Consider the following 14,182-nt stretch of genomic DNA (forward strand, 5'->3'; position numbering starts at 1 on the left):
TTATTTTGAGACAAGTCTTGCTAAATTGCTGAGGCTGGTTTTGAACTTGTGATCCTCCTGCTTTAGTCTCCCAAATCATAGGGATTACAGGCCTGTACCACCGTGCCCAGCTCCCAGCCCTTTCAACTCTTTATTTTGAGATAGGGTCTCTAAATTGGTGAGGCTGGCCTCAAACTTGAGATCCTCCTGCTTCAGTTTTCCAAGTAGCTGGGATTACAGTATGTGTAAACATGCTCTACTTGTCATTATTTCCTAAATAAAACAGCATAAGAACTGTGAATACAGTATTTACATTAGTAAGTAATCTAAAGATGACTTAATATATATAGGAAACCAGGTGTGGAGCTATACTCCTATAATCTCAGTGGTTTGGGAGGCAGAGACAGGAGGATTGCAAGTTTGAGGCCAGCCTTAGCAATTTAGTGAGGCTCTAAGCAATGTCTCAAAATAAAAAATAAAAAGGGCCAGGGATATGGCTTAATGGTTTAGTGTTCCTGGTACCTTAAAACACACACACACACACACACAGCCCTCTTTTTTAAAAAAATATATTTATTTATTTTTATGTGGTGCTGAGGATCGAACCCAGTGCCTTACACATGTGGGCAAGCACTCTACTGCTGAGTTACAGCCCCAGCCCTTAGCCCTCCTTGAGATAAGGTCTCACTAAGCTGCTGAGGCTGGCCTCAAACTTTGACTCCTCTAGCTTCAGCCTCCCAATGTGCTGGGATCACCACTGTGTGCTGCTGAGCCTGGCTTATTTTTACTTTGAACCGCATCCCCAGCCCTTTATATTTTTGCAGACAGGGTCTTGCTAAGTTGTTTAGGGCCTTGCTAAATTGCTGAGGCTGGACTCACAACTTGTGATCCTCCTGCCTCAGCCTCCTGAGTTGCTTGGATTATAGGCATGGGCCACAGCATTTGGTTATACCATTAAAAAAATACCTTTATTTTATTTATTTATTTTTATGTGTGCTGAGGATCGAACCCAGTGCCTTACACATGTTAGGCAAGTGCTCTACCACTGAGCCACAACTCCAGTCCTGGCTATGCCATTTTGAAGGGATTTGGGAAACCAAGGAGCTTGGTATTTTTATGTGTGTGCATGCGTGTGTAGTCTTAGAACCAATTCTCTGCAGATACTGAAAGATGACTAGATGAAATTTTTGGAAGCTTACTATAGATATAAAGGTATCAGTTGAAGGCCTTTTGCACATTTAGAAACCCAATATCTAGCATGAGTTTTTATTTAGTAGAATTTAAAACTATAATGTGTAAGGGCTGGGGACGTACCCAGTGACTGGGTGCTTGTCTAGCATGCTTTAGGCTTCAGGTTTGATTGCCAGTAACAAGGAAAAAGAAAATGGATTCAAGTGAACCTCTTACCTCAGCCTCCTGAGTAGCTGGGACCACTGTGTGTACCACTGTGCTGGGTTAAACTTTAAAGTTTTGAATGTTTATTTATTAATTTATTTTTACCAGCTCAAGAAATATTTCTGAATAAATAATCATGCATTTTTAAAAATATTTATTTTTTAGTTTTAAGTGGACACAATATCTTTATTTTACATTTATGTGGTGCTGAGGATTGAACTCAGTGCCTCAAGCATGCTAGGCGAGCACTCTACCACTGAGCCACAACACAACCCCTGCCCCTAATCATGCATTTTTAAGAAAGAACAAAAATGATTTTTGGACTACTTCCTTTAGTATGCCAAGCAAATCTTAACAAGGGCTAATTTTTAGAAGGGAAAAAAATGAGCTGCTAATTTGTCTGGAATTTCTTCAAATACCTCAAGTTATCATTTTCATAACCAAACTGAGGATGTCTGTTCTGCAATAAGGCATGACTAAGCTATAAATTAGAATTAAAATTATATTCTCTAGGTGGGGGTACAGTGGAACATGCCTGCAATCCCAGCCACTCAGTAGGTTGAAAACAGGAGGATAGCAAGCTCAAGGCCAGCGAGATCCTGTAAAAATAAAAAGGGCTGGGGATGTTAGCTTAGTGGCAGAGCAACCCTGGGTTCAATCCTTAATAAAACAAAAAACAAACAAAAATGTTCTCTAGCATTCTTTTTTTTTTTTTTGGGTACCAGGTTTTGAACCCAAGGCTGCTTAACCACTGAGCATCTCCAACTCCTCCCACCCCTGCCAATTTTTAAATTTTGAGACATGGGTCTCACTAAGTTGCTTAGGGCCTCACTAAGTTGCTGAGGCTGGATTTGAACTTTATGATCCTTCTGCCTCAGTCTCCCAAACCACTGTGATTACAAGGCATGTGCCACCATGCCCAGCCCATGCATTAATATTCAGTTTAAAAAAATTTTTTTTAGTTGTAGATGGACACAATATCTTTATTTATTTGTTTCTATGTGGTGCTGAGGATTGAACCCTGTGCCTCAAACATATGAGGCAGGCGTTCTACCACTGAGCTTCAGCCCCAGCCCAATATTGAGTTTTTAATTTATATCTTTTTTAAAAATTTTTAATATTTATTTTTTAGTTTTCGGCGGACACAACATCTTTGTTTGTATGTGGTGCTGAGGATCAAACCCGGGCCGCACGCATGCCAGGCGAGTGCACTACCACTTGAGCCACATCCCCAGCCCCTTAATTTATATCTTTATTTATCTATTATGTTTGTGTATATATATTCAATCCAGGGCCTTGTGCATGCTAGACAAGTGCTCTACTACTGCGCTGCATTCTAGCCCATGAGATGATATATTTCTAATAGTTCAATAGCCACTTATTTTGTAGGATGCAGAGAACAGATGAATTTGAAGCTGCTATAGATGCTCAGAGTTGGCAGTTAAAGGGTGGGCAATGCTCTGCTGTCATACTGGAAAGGAAGTTCCTGGTTTCTTTACAGTGACCTCTTCCAATTGTGGCGAATCTCACTCACCTTCCTGCCTCAGACTCCCCATCTCCATTTAGAGAGTTGCAAGGGTAAAAAGTAGTTGATAGCTGCGTGCAGTGGCACACACCTGTAATCTCAGCAACTTGGGAGGCTGAGGCAGGAGGATTTCAAGTTCAAAGCTAAATTGCTTAGCAATTTAGCAAGGCCCTAAACAAATGAGTAAGACCTTGTCTTAAAATAAAAAATAAAAAGAACTGGGATGTGGCTCAGTGGTTAAGCACACCTTGGTTCAATTCTGAGTACCAAAAAAAAAAAAAAGTAGGTGACAAAACCTTCCCCAATTTGTAATGAGATCTCAATTTCTTCTGCTTGTAAATGACATAGTCTCTCTGATTCTCAGGTCTCTCTGCTGACCTGGTGAGGAAACAAGATATCTTACGTAGATATTATGATGGAAGCACAGAGAAATATGTAGGGGCGGCTTGTCCTGCATGTGAGGCTAGGGGCCAATGGAGAGAGTGTTGCTTTGGTCTCTCAAAAAGTTTCTGGGTGCTGCAACTTGGAGTTTACTAGAGGTTATCAGACCAGAAGAGGTAGAGGGGCTTTTGCTAAAATCCTCCCCCAGAAGGCAGGGAAAATGACTAAATTCAACATGCCTGTGACCTAGTTCCAACCAACAAGGAAGAAGGGCTTGTGAGAGCAAAGAGCACGGGAGCACTGTTGGTCTATAAAGATGGGCTGGTCAGGCCCCTGAACCCCTGCCATTTTGAAGACAGGCCTCAAATGCTTCAGATTCCAAGGATACTTGCATGGCTTAATACTTTAAATCTTCCCCCAGAACTGTGGCCATGTCACAGCTTCTGTCTCTGAGAGAATCAGAATGCCAAAGAGAGCAGGGTGGATGTGAGGGGAGTGAGGTCTGGAAAATACCATCTATGTTAAGGTCCAACTCAGAAAGTGCTCACTTGTCAGGTGATTACATTACAGCTGATTCCTCCCCTACTCCCTTCAGCCCCAAAAGTTTTCTAAATTTAAACTGGAAAAAAAAAGTGGTCAGAGAAAGGATCTAATTGGGCTGGTGGTACAATGCCAACATACAACACAGAGAGGGTTTTTTTCTTTTCTTCTTTTTTTTTAATATTTATTTTTCAGTTGTAGTTGGAAACAATACCTTCATTTTATTTATTTATTTTTATGTGGTGCTGAGGCTCCAACTCAGGGCCTCGCACGTGCAAGGCAAGTGCTCTACCACTGAGCCACAACCCCAGCCCAAGAGAAAGGGTTTTCAATTCCTCTTTGGCTGCGGCTTTTTGTGAAAGACAGTGATCTCTGAGAGAGCAGGGGGAAGCAGAAGACAGGCAGATAAAGTCCTTGAAAGTGCAAGTGCACAGACTGCCAAAAGTGAGGTGAAACCTGCCCAGACCAGTATGTTCAAGGTCACTCTGAGGACCTGAAGTGATCAGGGGATCCTTGCAGGCAAGGTATTCTTTCAAGACATTCTTAGGAAGAGGAATGTGAGACTTCTGCCTGCAATTATTATTATCAGCACTATTTTTGAGATGGAGTCTTGCTATGTTGCTCAGGCTGTCTTTAATTCCCAAGCTTAGGTGAATCTCCCACCTCAGCCTTCTGACTGCTGGTATTACAGACATGCACCACTGTGCCTGGTTTGTGAAAAGATATTATTGAGCACCTACTCTCTGCCTTTCAGGGTGCTAGTGATTCAGGGGTGAACTAAATATCCCAAATCTGTCCTGATGATAATAACAAAGAGCAAGATGAAGTTCAATCTGATGTTTAAATTTGTTGACAACACTGCAGTGCTGTGAACTAAAGAAGACAGATGGGTCTTTGGTTCATTGAGCTTAAGTTCATGGGGGAAACTGTAAAGAAAGTCAAGATACACATGACTGCTCCTCTTACAAGGTGAACCTTGGGACAAGGATTCCTGCCTGGTTTAAGAGGGGATGTGTGTGTAAAGGATGGTCCCTAATGAGGCTGGAGGAGAGACTCAAAGTTGAGAAGTTAGGGAATCCAAAGTGTGGGGATGGAGCCAAAAGCATGGGGCAGAGGAGGAAGCAGTGGCTGGCCTGGGGCAGCTGGAGGAATTAAGAAGGGAAGTGGAACTGTGTGGTAAGAACAGAAGGAGAGTAGGTGGGGCTTCTTGGCAGGACCCATCAGGGAACACCAAGGGGATAAAGCTAAGGCCTTCCAAGGGCAGTAGTGATCACTAGATTACCATTGAAATTCACAACCAAAGCATCTTGTAACATCAGATGGGCGTTGTTACTCCTGGAGTAAGGTTCTTATACTGAGCTCATAATTAAACTCAGGCATTAACTGATAAGTAAATCCAGAGTCAGTGAGTTGAATCTAGAAAGTTGAAATTTATCTGTGTTATGTTTCTTCCCTCTCAAGGGATCACATACGTGTAACATGCACAGGCAGGTATACCTGAGCACACGTAGGACATGGTCAAATCTGGGTCTCTGACTATAGCAGCCATGGAATGGAGTGGATTCAGAAACACAAATCAGGCTCGGTGCAGTGGCACATGTCTATAAATCCTAATTATTCAGGAAGCTGGGGCAGGAGGATTCTAAAATTGAAGCCAGCCAGGGCAACTTAGAGAAACCTCATCTCAAAGTAAAAAATAAAAAGGATTGAAGATGTAGTTCAATGACAGAGCACTTGCTTGGCATGTACAAGGCCATGGTTTGATCCCCAGTATAGCCAAACACACAAAACCAGGCCTTTGGTTGCAAGAAAAAACACTGGGGGCTGGGCGTTTAGCTCAGTGGTAGAATGCTTGCTTGCCTAGTATGAGTAAGGACGTGGGTTCAATCCCCCAGTACCACAAAAAACAAGTGAATGAAACCCATTGAGGACAAAGCTGGTAATGCAAGTGCTACTCATTGCATCTGTGCGCTCTACCAAACACCAGTCCCTTTCCACTGGTGTTGCTGTGTCAGCCAAAGCAAACCCCTGTTTATTGTTGGTAAAGAACTAATTTAGCAAGTCTGGGCTATCCCTACCCTCCACATTCCAAAAAAAGATCTGGCCCTTGCCTGGTCCCTTATCCTTAGAATATCCTGCCTGATAAGAGCAGCTCTATTTACTTGAGAGCTTAGTCTAGACAAGAGAGTTTATGTTAACACTGTGATTTATGATGGAAGCCTTGGGCCACATGGTATCTGTCTGACTTCTGGAAAAGATGGAGACTGAAGTCAGTCATCCCTGATTGACACTCTGGGGCGCGGGGGGGGGTGGGGGGGGGGCAGGCGGGCATTTTGCTGAGATGGGTAGAGGTAGAAAGTTGAGTAAGAGACTGCTCCTTTCCCATATCTGACACTTAGAAATCTACTGAGAAATTACTTCACCTAACAGCTCTCTTTCTCCCTCCATCAGCTTTTGCTAAGAAATCTGCTACATCAGAATCACTTCTTGCTGCTTCAGAAGGATGGCTCTGGTCAGTACAGAGTCTCACTGGGAGTGGGCTGCTCTACAACCAGTTTTCCAGAAAATAAGGGTACCACCCTGTGGCAATGTATCTCTAAGTTATGGGAACAACATCCTAAGGGGGGGTCACCTCAATGACTACTGATCCTGGTCTAGGAGGGGTATTCTCATTTCTCTCACCTATTTATGGCTTTGGTGACTGTCAAATGCTGTAAATACATGGAGATGAGTGGGCCTGTGCTGGCCAGGATGGCTGAGTATATCATGCTTGCACACTATTAAACACCAGTCCTTTCCACTGAGATTGTTGAGTCAGCCATTTGGACCCTGAACTGAGACCCTAGGCCCCAGAAATCTTCATTGGAATATGCTAGGTTTCTAGAGGAAAAGCAGTGTCCTGCGAAGAGGGGTATCCTCTGCCAGGGTGGTGAAAGGACGTACAAAAACCATGAACAAGTGGGGCATGTGAACACATGTAATCCAGCTACCTGATACTTAGGCAAGAGTGTTGCAAGTTTGAGGTCCACTTGGGTAACTTAGCAAGCCCCTGTCTCAAAAATAAAAATAAAAAGGGCCAAGGGTGTAGCTTAGTGCTGGGGCACACTTGGGTACAATCCCCAGTATTGAAAACAAACAAAAACAGGTCCAAGCAGGACACAACCAGGTTTACCAAAAAAGTAAAAACAACAATGTCCATCATTAGGGAGTAGGCTGCATAAACAGAACTCATCCATTCAATAGAATATAACATAACCATTAAAAAAGCAAAACCAAAATAAATCAAAAAAGGAAAACCCAAAACTCCCCAAACAACTCATTATATATTGCTATGGCATGATCTTCAATTCTATTAAGCTGTGTATGTATCAGAAAGTATAGAATACTTCACTTTAAGTTAAAAAAAAAAAAGGAATAAAAACTATGTCTTTATACATGGAGTACTTCTATAAGGACACCAAATCAGCAGATGGTAGTAGCTATCTTACTTAGGAGAAAAGGGAGGCTAAGGCAGGGGGATGGGAGGAAATTTCATAATCCTCTGTATGTTTTGAGGGCTTGGGGTGTAGCTTAGTGGTAAAGTGCTTGCCTAGCATGCATGAAGCCCTAGGTTCAATCCCTTAGGCATGGCAGATTAAAAAAAAAAAAAAGAAAAGCTAAATTTTGAACCACATGACTGGAACATCTTTTTGCAAAAATTAACCTTAGGAAAGGACAAAGAAATCACACTTACCAATAGTTCTGTTAGTCAGGTGGTACACGCCCCACTCTACTTCTCTGTCCTTTGGTCATCATGACTATGGCTAGAGCCTTTTTGAGAAGCAAACCTTGTCAAGTTTCACAATAGGAAAGTGCAGTTCTCCTTGTTAAAAGTGACTTTACTAAGTAATTTTCCCATTTCTGCCAAGCTGGGATTGAATTATGATCTTCCCAATTTCATATTACTTATAAGTTCCTCCTCTATAAAAATCTACGTTAGTGAGCTGTGGACGTAGCTCTGTGATAGAGCACTTGCATAGCATGTGTGAGGCGCTGGGTTCAAACCAGTACCAAAAAAAAAAAAAAGTGTTAATATGTTACACAGTGCTGGGTATTTGTTAGGCACCCATTTAAGTTTGGAAGTTAGCAGGGTACACAGGACTGGAGTCTGTTGGGAGCACTGCGTGACCAAAAGATTTCACATTACCCACTCCCATCCCAACAATGAAGGGAATGAAAGAGTAATGATTCAAAGACAGTTTATACAATATGGGGTAGGGTGATGGTGCTAATTATTTCTGACTTGCAGGGCCTCTAATAATTTGTTTGTGTGTGTGTGTGTGTGTGTGGTATTGGGATTTAATTCAGAGGTGCTCTATCACTGAACTACACCTCCTAGCTCATTTAAATTTTTTATTTTGAGGAAAGGTCTTGCTAAGTTGCATAGGCTGACTCGAATTGTGATCCTCCCACCTCTGCCTCCTAAATCACTGGGATTATAGGCATGTGCCACTGTGCTGGTGTTTCAGCCTCTAATGATTGAGAACTGATTCAATCCTGAAAAAATTCAATGTTTAATCACTGGTGAGAAAGCCTATCACCTGCCCAGTCATACTGCACCTCTCCAAGTAACACCCAGGCAAAGCCTCCTATGTCAGAGGTGCAAGTGCCTGTGTACAGTCCATTGCACAGAGAGAAGAACCTTTTGGGGGTAGCATGGCACATGTCACCATAATTTACATTATAAACTCACACCTATTGTATTTTTGCTTCTCCTGAATTATGATAACAAATCTTTTCTTCTGACCACCAGGGATTTCTAAGCAGCTTCTTCTTTCCACATATCTTGTCTATCATGCCCCTCCTCAGAAGCCCAGGAATCCTTTTTTTTTAGTTGTCAACAGACCTTTACTTCATTTATTTATATGCAGTGCTGAGAATTAAACCCAGTGCCTCACACATGCTTGGCAAGTGCTCTACCACTGAAATACAACCCAGGCCTCAGGAACCTTATTTCTAAGCCAATTCATTTACATATTCCCCCTCTCTTCCCTGGGAACATCCTTCATCCTCACTCTTCTTGTCCAAATCTTAGTCTTCAAAACCAAATTCAAGTTTATCTTCTACCACAACCTCTCTCTCTCTCTCTCTTTTTGGTACAGGGAATGAACTCAGGGACACTCAACCACTGAGCCACATCCCCACCCTATTTTGTATTTTATTTAGAGACAGGGCCTCACTGTTGCTGAGGCTGGCTTTGAACCTGTGATCCCTTCTATCTCAGCCTCCTGAGTGGCCGGGATTACAGGCTTGAGACCGCTACAGTACCTAATTTTTAATTTCCGATTTTCTTTTGTTCTCATAGTTTCCAGAAATGTCTCTTTAAATAGTTCTTAGTTGGGAACTATTTAAACTATTTAAAGTTGGGACCCCCCAATCAACCCCCCTGTAAACCAGAGCCCCAAGACCTCTGGTGATCATCCAAAATGTAAATTGAGACTTTCCATTTGGACTGGAACATAGAAACATATGTGATGTAAAAACCACAAGCAAAACCTCCTCAGTGAGATGAAAGACAGGAAGGTAGATTAATGAGGGATACCATAAAAGGGAGAAGTGGGTAAAGGAAATAACCCAGGAAAACCAACATTAGGAAAATGATAGAGATGAATATTAGAGAAGTTAATCAATATATTCATACCTTGATCACTTAAGACCCTAAGTGATCAGGGAGAATGAACTCTGCCAGAGAAGAGTTATGAAGAGACCCAAGGATAAAGACCATATTTTAGTTTCAACCATTATATTTGCAACATCAAAATGCTTAAGATTATTCCAAGTTGATCTACCATAATCTCTTCGATTTTTTTCCTCTTTGTTCAAACAAAACTGTTTATCAGGCTGAAAAGAAAATATATTGAAAAAGCTAAATTGAGAATGATTCTCATTGGAAGTCCTACTTTCTGAAATCTTTGGCTGGAAAAAGCTGACAAAGATGAACTGGAGCAAGACTGTCGCAACCCACGTGCAGTCTGTGTAGGATTTGGGAAGTAAAGGTAAGGCTCTAGACTTAACCAAATTCAGGGTTCAGCTTACTCAGCAGGTGTCCACACACATGGATCTTTAAAATCTTTACTAGTAAGGTGGAGAAATGGTCAAGAATGGAGGGAAGAACTCAAGGCCTATTTGCTCTCATGCCTCAGGAGTTTACCTTTGAACTAAGCACACAGGGGGAAAAAAATCAACTAAATGGAGTTATAGTTAAGGAAGATTCCCCGGGTAAATGGTCTCTTTCAAGAACTCAAAATACATGTCTCTTTACATAGTTACCATATTATTACAAACGGTAAAATCACTAAGTACAAGAACCTAGGGTAGACAAATCGGGAATTCTCAAGAACATGAACAAAACATTTCTCAATCACGTCTAACAATGTAAAGACTGGCCAGTTCAGCTCAGTCCTGTCCCAGACTCACCTCGGAAGAGGCAACCCCAATCCTCTCGGACTCGTACATAAGGGACAGGGACCTGCTAGTGCTGGCGGCTGTGGCCTCTACCCTGCGCAACACCTCCTGCCGCAGGTACTGCTGCCTGTCGGCGGGTGCGTTGGCTCGGTCGGGGAGGTCGCGGGCATCTCTCCACGGGGCCGAACGAGAGTCTTCGTCTTCCGCATCGTCATCGAAAGGGTTGTAGCTTTTGGGGTAAGCAGACATGGTGCCGGAGAGCGTCTCGGTCCCGGAAAGAGGAGGAGCACTGCCAGAACCGGCCAAGCACCACGCCCCGCCCTTTGATTCGGCGGCGGTCGCGCGAGCTCCTTCCGCCTGAAAAGCGCCGGCAGCCCCGCCTCGGATCCGACCATTACGCCAGGCGGCTTGGGAGGGGGTACGCCACGTCCAGAGCGCGTGGCAGAGGCTACTTTACGGTGCCTCTCCCCCTGCAGCAATGGGATCGCCCTCACGGCCATGCCCTACCCAATGTCTGCAACAGAGAAGTCACGTGGCGGGGAAGCCGGATGCGGCTGCGCCTGCGCCGTGAGCCCGGGTGCTCACTGGCCGGGTGCTGGTAGCCTGCTCCTACGCCGGGGTGCGCGCGATGATGGCGGCGGCCGCGGCCCGGGGAAGCGGCAGCAGCTCGGGCTCCAGCTCCGGCTCCAGCGCCTCGCGGGGTTTCTACTTCAACACAGTCCTGTCACTGGCCCGTTCCTTGGCAGTGCAGAGACCAGCATCCTTGGAGAAGGTAATCTAGGTGGTCTCGGCCGAGGGCTGACAGGAGGAGGGGCCTGGTGCGCTGAAGCAGGAAGGCGGGGCGAGGGTCTGAGGGCGGTCAAGTGGGGAACGGCCTGTGACTAGAGGGGACTGCTGAGTTGAGGAGCTCCGCGAGGGGAGGGATCTAATAGAAGGGAGGGGTGGATCCGACTGGTGAGGACGTCGCGGGTGGGGAGGCGTGGGAGGATGGTGAGCTTCCAGCGGAGAGGGGGCTGTGACATCGTTGGGGCGGGTGCTGGTGCTGAACCTTGGGCACCAGTGAGGAGGTTAACACCTGGGACTCTGGTCACGATTTCCCCTGGTTTTTATTCTGTGACCTTGGAGATATCTTTTTGTCTTAAAACGGGTGATTTTACTTCCAATCCGGGGAAGGGGGCAGATGAAGCACTGTTCTGAAAGTGCTTTCTGAACTGCAAAACCATTGCGCATTATTATTGTCTGAGGTTGGAGGCATTAGACTAGGTAAATGATTGTGTTTGGAGACAGTGGCAGAGAACTGAGCTTGGGATGGATTCAGGAGAGAAAGAACTCATGCCAGAGGAATCCTTATCTTGGGAGAAAGGTGAAAGCCAAAGATGTGCTTGGGGTGGTACTTGAACGCAGATTTTGGAATCAGACCTGAATTTGGTCATTGCATTGTCACTGTGCCTCTTCTTGGGCAAGTTACTTAAATTGTCAAAGCCTGTCTCCTTATATGAGTATAAAGTCTCTCCCTCAGGACTAGGCATAGAGTGGGTAAACAGCAAATATCAACTCTTCACCTAAAAGCTTGTGGTGAGACTGAGCACAGTGTGTTAGCCCTGAAGAGATGGGGTGGTTTGTCCACTCAGCTTTCTGGCAGATGAAAAGAGGACGTTTTCTGACAGGAGTAATGGTGATTGTAGACCTGTCTGCTGCATTTGGTGATACGGGGTGGGTGAAGTTGAAAAGCTATTTTAGACACTTGGGCAGTTACCTAGATGTGTATGTTCTCAGACTTGATTTAATCACTCACCTGCAGGGTGAGCAGGTCCTAGGAAACTAGACTGACTTCTAATTAAAGACAGTATAAGCTGGGCATGGTGGCATGCACCAGCTACTCAGGAGGTTGAGACAGGAGAATTGCTTGAGCCCAGAATTTGGGACCAAACTGGGCAACATCACAAGACCTCATCTCTTTAAAAAAAAAAAAAAAAAAAAAAGTGTGTCTATGACAGAATGAAAAGGACATGAGTTTGGGTGATAGGACTATCTGAATTTAAATCCCATATCACTTGTTTACTGTGATCCTGGGCAGGTCAGTTCCTCACTTTCTCCTGTAAAACAGAACAAAATAAAACAAACAAACCAGGACCATACTTGATAGTACTATTGTGAAGATCAACAAGATGACTTGAATGGCTGGGCATAGCAGTGCACATCTGTAATCCCAGCAACTTGGGAGGCTCCTGCAAGAGGATCATAAGTTCAAAGCCAGTCTAAGCAACTCAGCAAGACCCTGTCTCAAAATGAAAAGTAAAAAAGGGTTAGAGATGTAGCTCAGTGATAAAGTGCTCCTGAGTTTAAAAAACAAAACAGGGGCTGGGATTATGGCTCAGTGGTAGAGCGCTCACCTAGCACGTGTGAGGCTCTGGGTTCCATCCTCAGCACCACATTAAAATAAATAAATAAATAAATAAAGGATTGTGTCCAACTACAACTAAAAAATAAATATTTAAAAAAACAAAACAAAAAGGATATTAATTAAAGGCAGGCCTATGGATACTTAATTGAATGATAACGCAGATACTTAGATAAACTTCATAATGGACCACAGGGCTGCTTTATTAAGTCAGATTCATGCCAGCTAGTCAGCATGTTCTCCTCCTAGTAGGAGGACCAAAAAATCTGTCAGAAGTTTGTTTGTTGGATTTGGAGAAAGAGGATGCAGGGAATTAGATGATCTTTAAGAAAATGGTTCAGGAGTAATAGCACCCTGTCCCACTCAATAACTCTGAAAAGTGCACCTTAAGTTCAGCTTGCCTTCTGCCTGTTCACTAGTAATAAGAACATGAGGACTTGGGGTGTAGCTCAGTGGTAGAGTGTGTGCTTCAGTTCGTCGCCAACACTGGGGGAAAAAAGGTTGTGTAATTTCAATGTTATTGTCTTTGTATCTTGTCATAACTGCTTCAGTTGTCAAGATTACAATATATTTTACAGTTAATTAACTCTGAGGTTGGCAGCTTTCTAATACCACTTCAGCCTCACTGGAAATAATTACCATCACTTCAGAAGAATTAACAGAGCAGGTCAGAGGCTGCCTTCTTTATAAGGGCCTGCTTGCAAGATTGGCTCTTGGCTAGACTCTAGACACTTGGCACTTGAACTGTTCCCTCCATTTCCTAACTGATAAAGATGGTGGGGTCACTGTGCCTAGACTCTTTGTACACACTATATGATACATTTCAAACATCTGCTTTCCTTCTGGGAATCTGGAATTTTAATAGTTGCTAGGCAGACAATTTCTATATGACCAGACCTAATAAAAACCTTGGGTGCTAAAGTCTTTAATGGATTTATCTGGCATTTTTTTGCTGTTGTAGCAAGGATCAGAGTCGGTGTTTTCCTCATAAGATGGAGAAAACATAAAGAAGCCTGTGCATTGGTTTCTCCAGATACTACCCGTGTCCTTTTCCCTTGCCAATAGACTTGCACTGTAATAAAATTTAGCCATGAGAGCAGCTATGTATATGTAGGAATTCTTTTTTTGGTACAGGAATTGAATCCAGAGGCATTTAACCACTGAGCCATATCCCCAGTCCCTTTTTGTATTGTATTAGAGACAGGGTCTTGCTGAGTTGCTTACGGCTTTGCTATTACTGAGGCTAGCTTTGAATTTGTGATCCTCCTATCTCAGCCTCCCGAGTCCCTGGGATTACAGGTGTCCGCCACTATGCCTGGCTTGTGTAGGCATTCTTGGGGACCCCTGAGATAATTTATTTTGTCAAGGAGGCTTCTGTAGGTGGCTGATTCCATGAAATATTTGTGAATTCCTCTCATTCTCATCTAGGATCTTAGGATCTTGAGATTGATTATGTTAGGGATCATTGTTGCTATTTGGTCCTATAATGTGTCTGTTTACTACATTCCCTTACTTTT

General features: G+C 43.6%; 2 protein-coding genes across 5 annotated transcripts in view; one reads left to right on the forward strand and one right to left on the reverse strand.

Moving 5' to 3' along the window:
* The window catches only part of Snap29 (synaptosome associated protein 29), a 30,153-nt gene extending 19,545 nt beyond the window's left edge, over nucleotides 1-10,608 (reverse strand). The window contains exon 1 of one of the 2 annotated variants that reach the window (XM_071618285.1): nucleotides 10,277-10,608. In XM_071618285.1, the coding sequence (XP_071474386.1) occupies nucleotides 10,277-10,513 (237 nt within the window). In that variant the 5' untranslated portion in view covers nucleotides 10,514-10,608. The remainder of the gene's footprint in view (nucleotides 1-10,276) is intronic. The other variant, XM_027924338.2, reaches the window with a different exon arrangement.
* A 231-nt stretch (nucleotides 10,609-10,839) lies between these two features.
* The window catches only part of Pi4ka (phosphatidylinositol 4-kinase alpha), a 128,242-nt gene continuing 124,899 nt past the window's right edge, over nucleotides 10,840-14,182 (forward strand). Inside the window, exon 1 of one of the 3 annotated variants that reach the window (XR_011708920.1) lies at nucleotides 10,840-11,036. Coding sequence is in view for 2 of the 3 variants with exons in the window: in XM_027924347.2 (XP_027780148.1) it covers nucleotides 10,893-11,036 (144 nt within the window). In the remaining variant the exon portion in view is untranslated. The remainder of the gene's footprint in view (nucleotides 11,037-14,182) is intronic. The other 2 variants (XM_027924347.2, XM_027924346.2) reach the window with 2 other exon arrangements.

This window comes from Marmota flaviventris, chromosome 1, assembly GCF_047511675.1.
Source record: "Marmota flaviventris isolate mMarFla1 chromosome 1, mMarFla1.hap1, whole genome shotgun sequence".
Taxonomy (NCBI): Eukaryota; Metazoa; Chordata; class Mammalia; order Rodentia; family Sciuridae; genus Marmota; species Marmota flaviventris.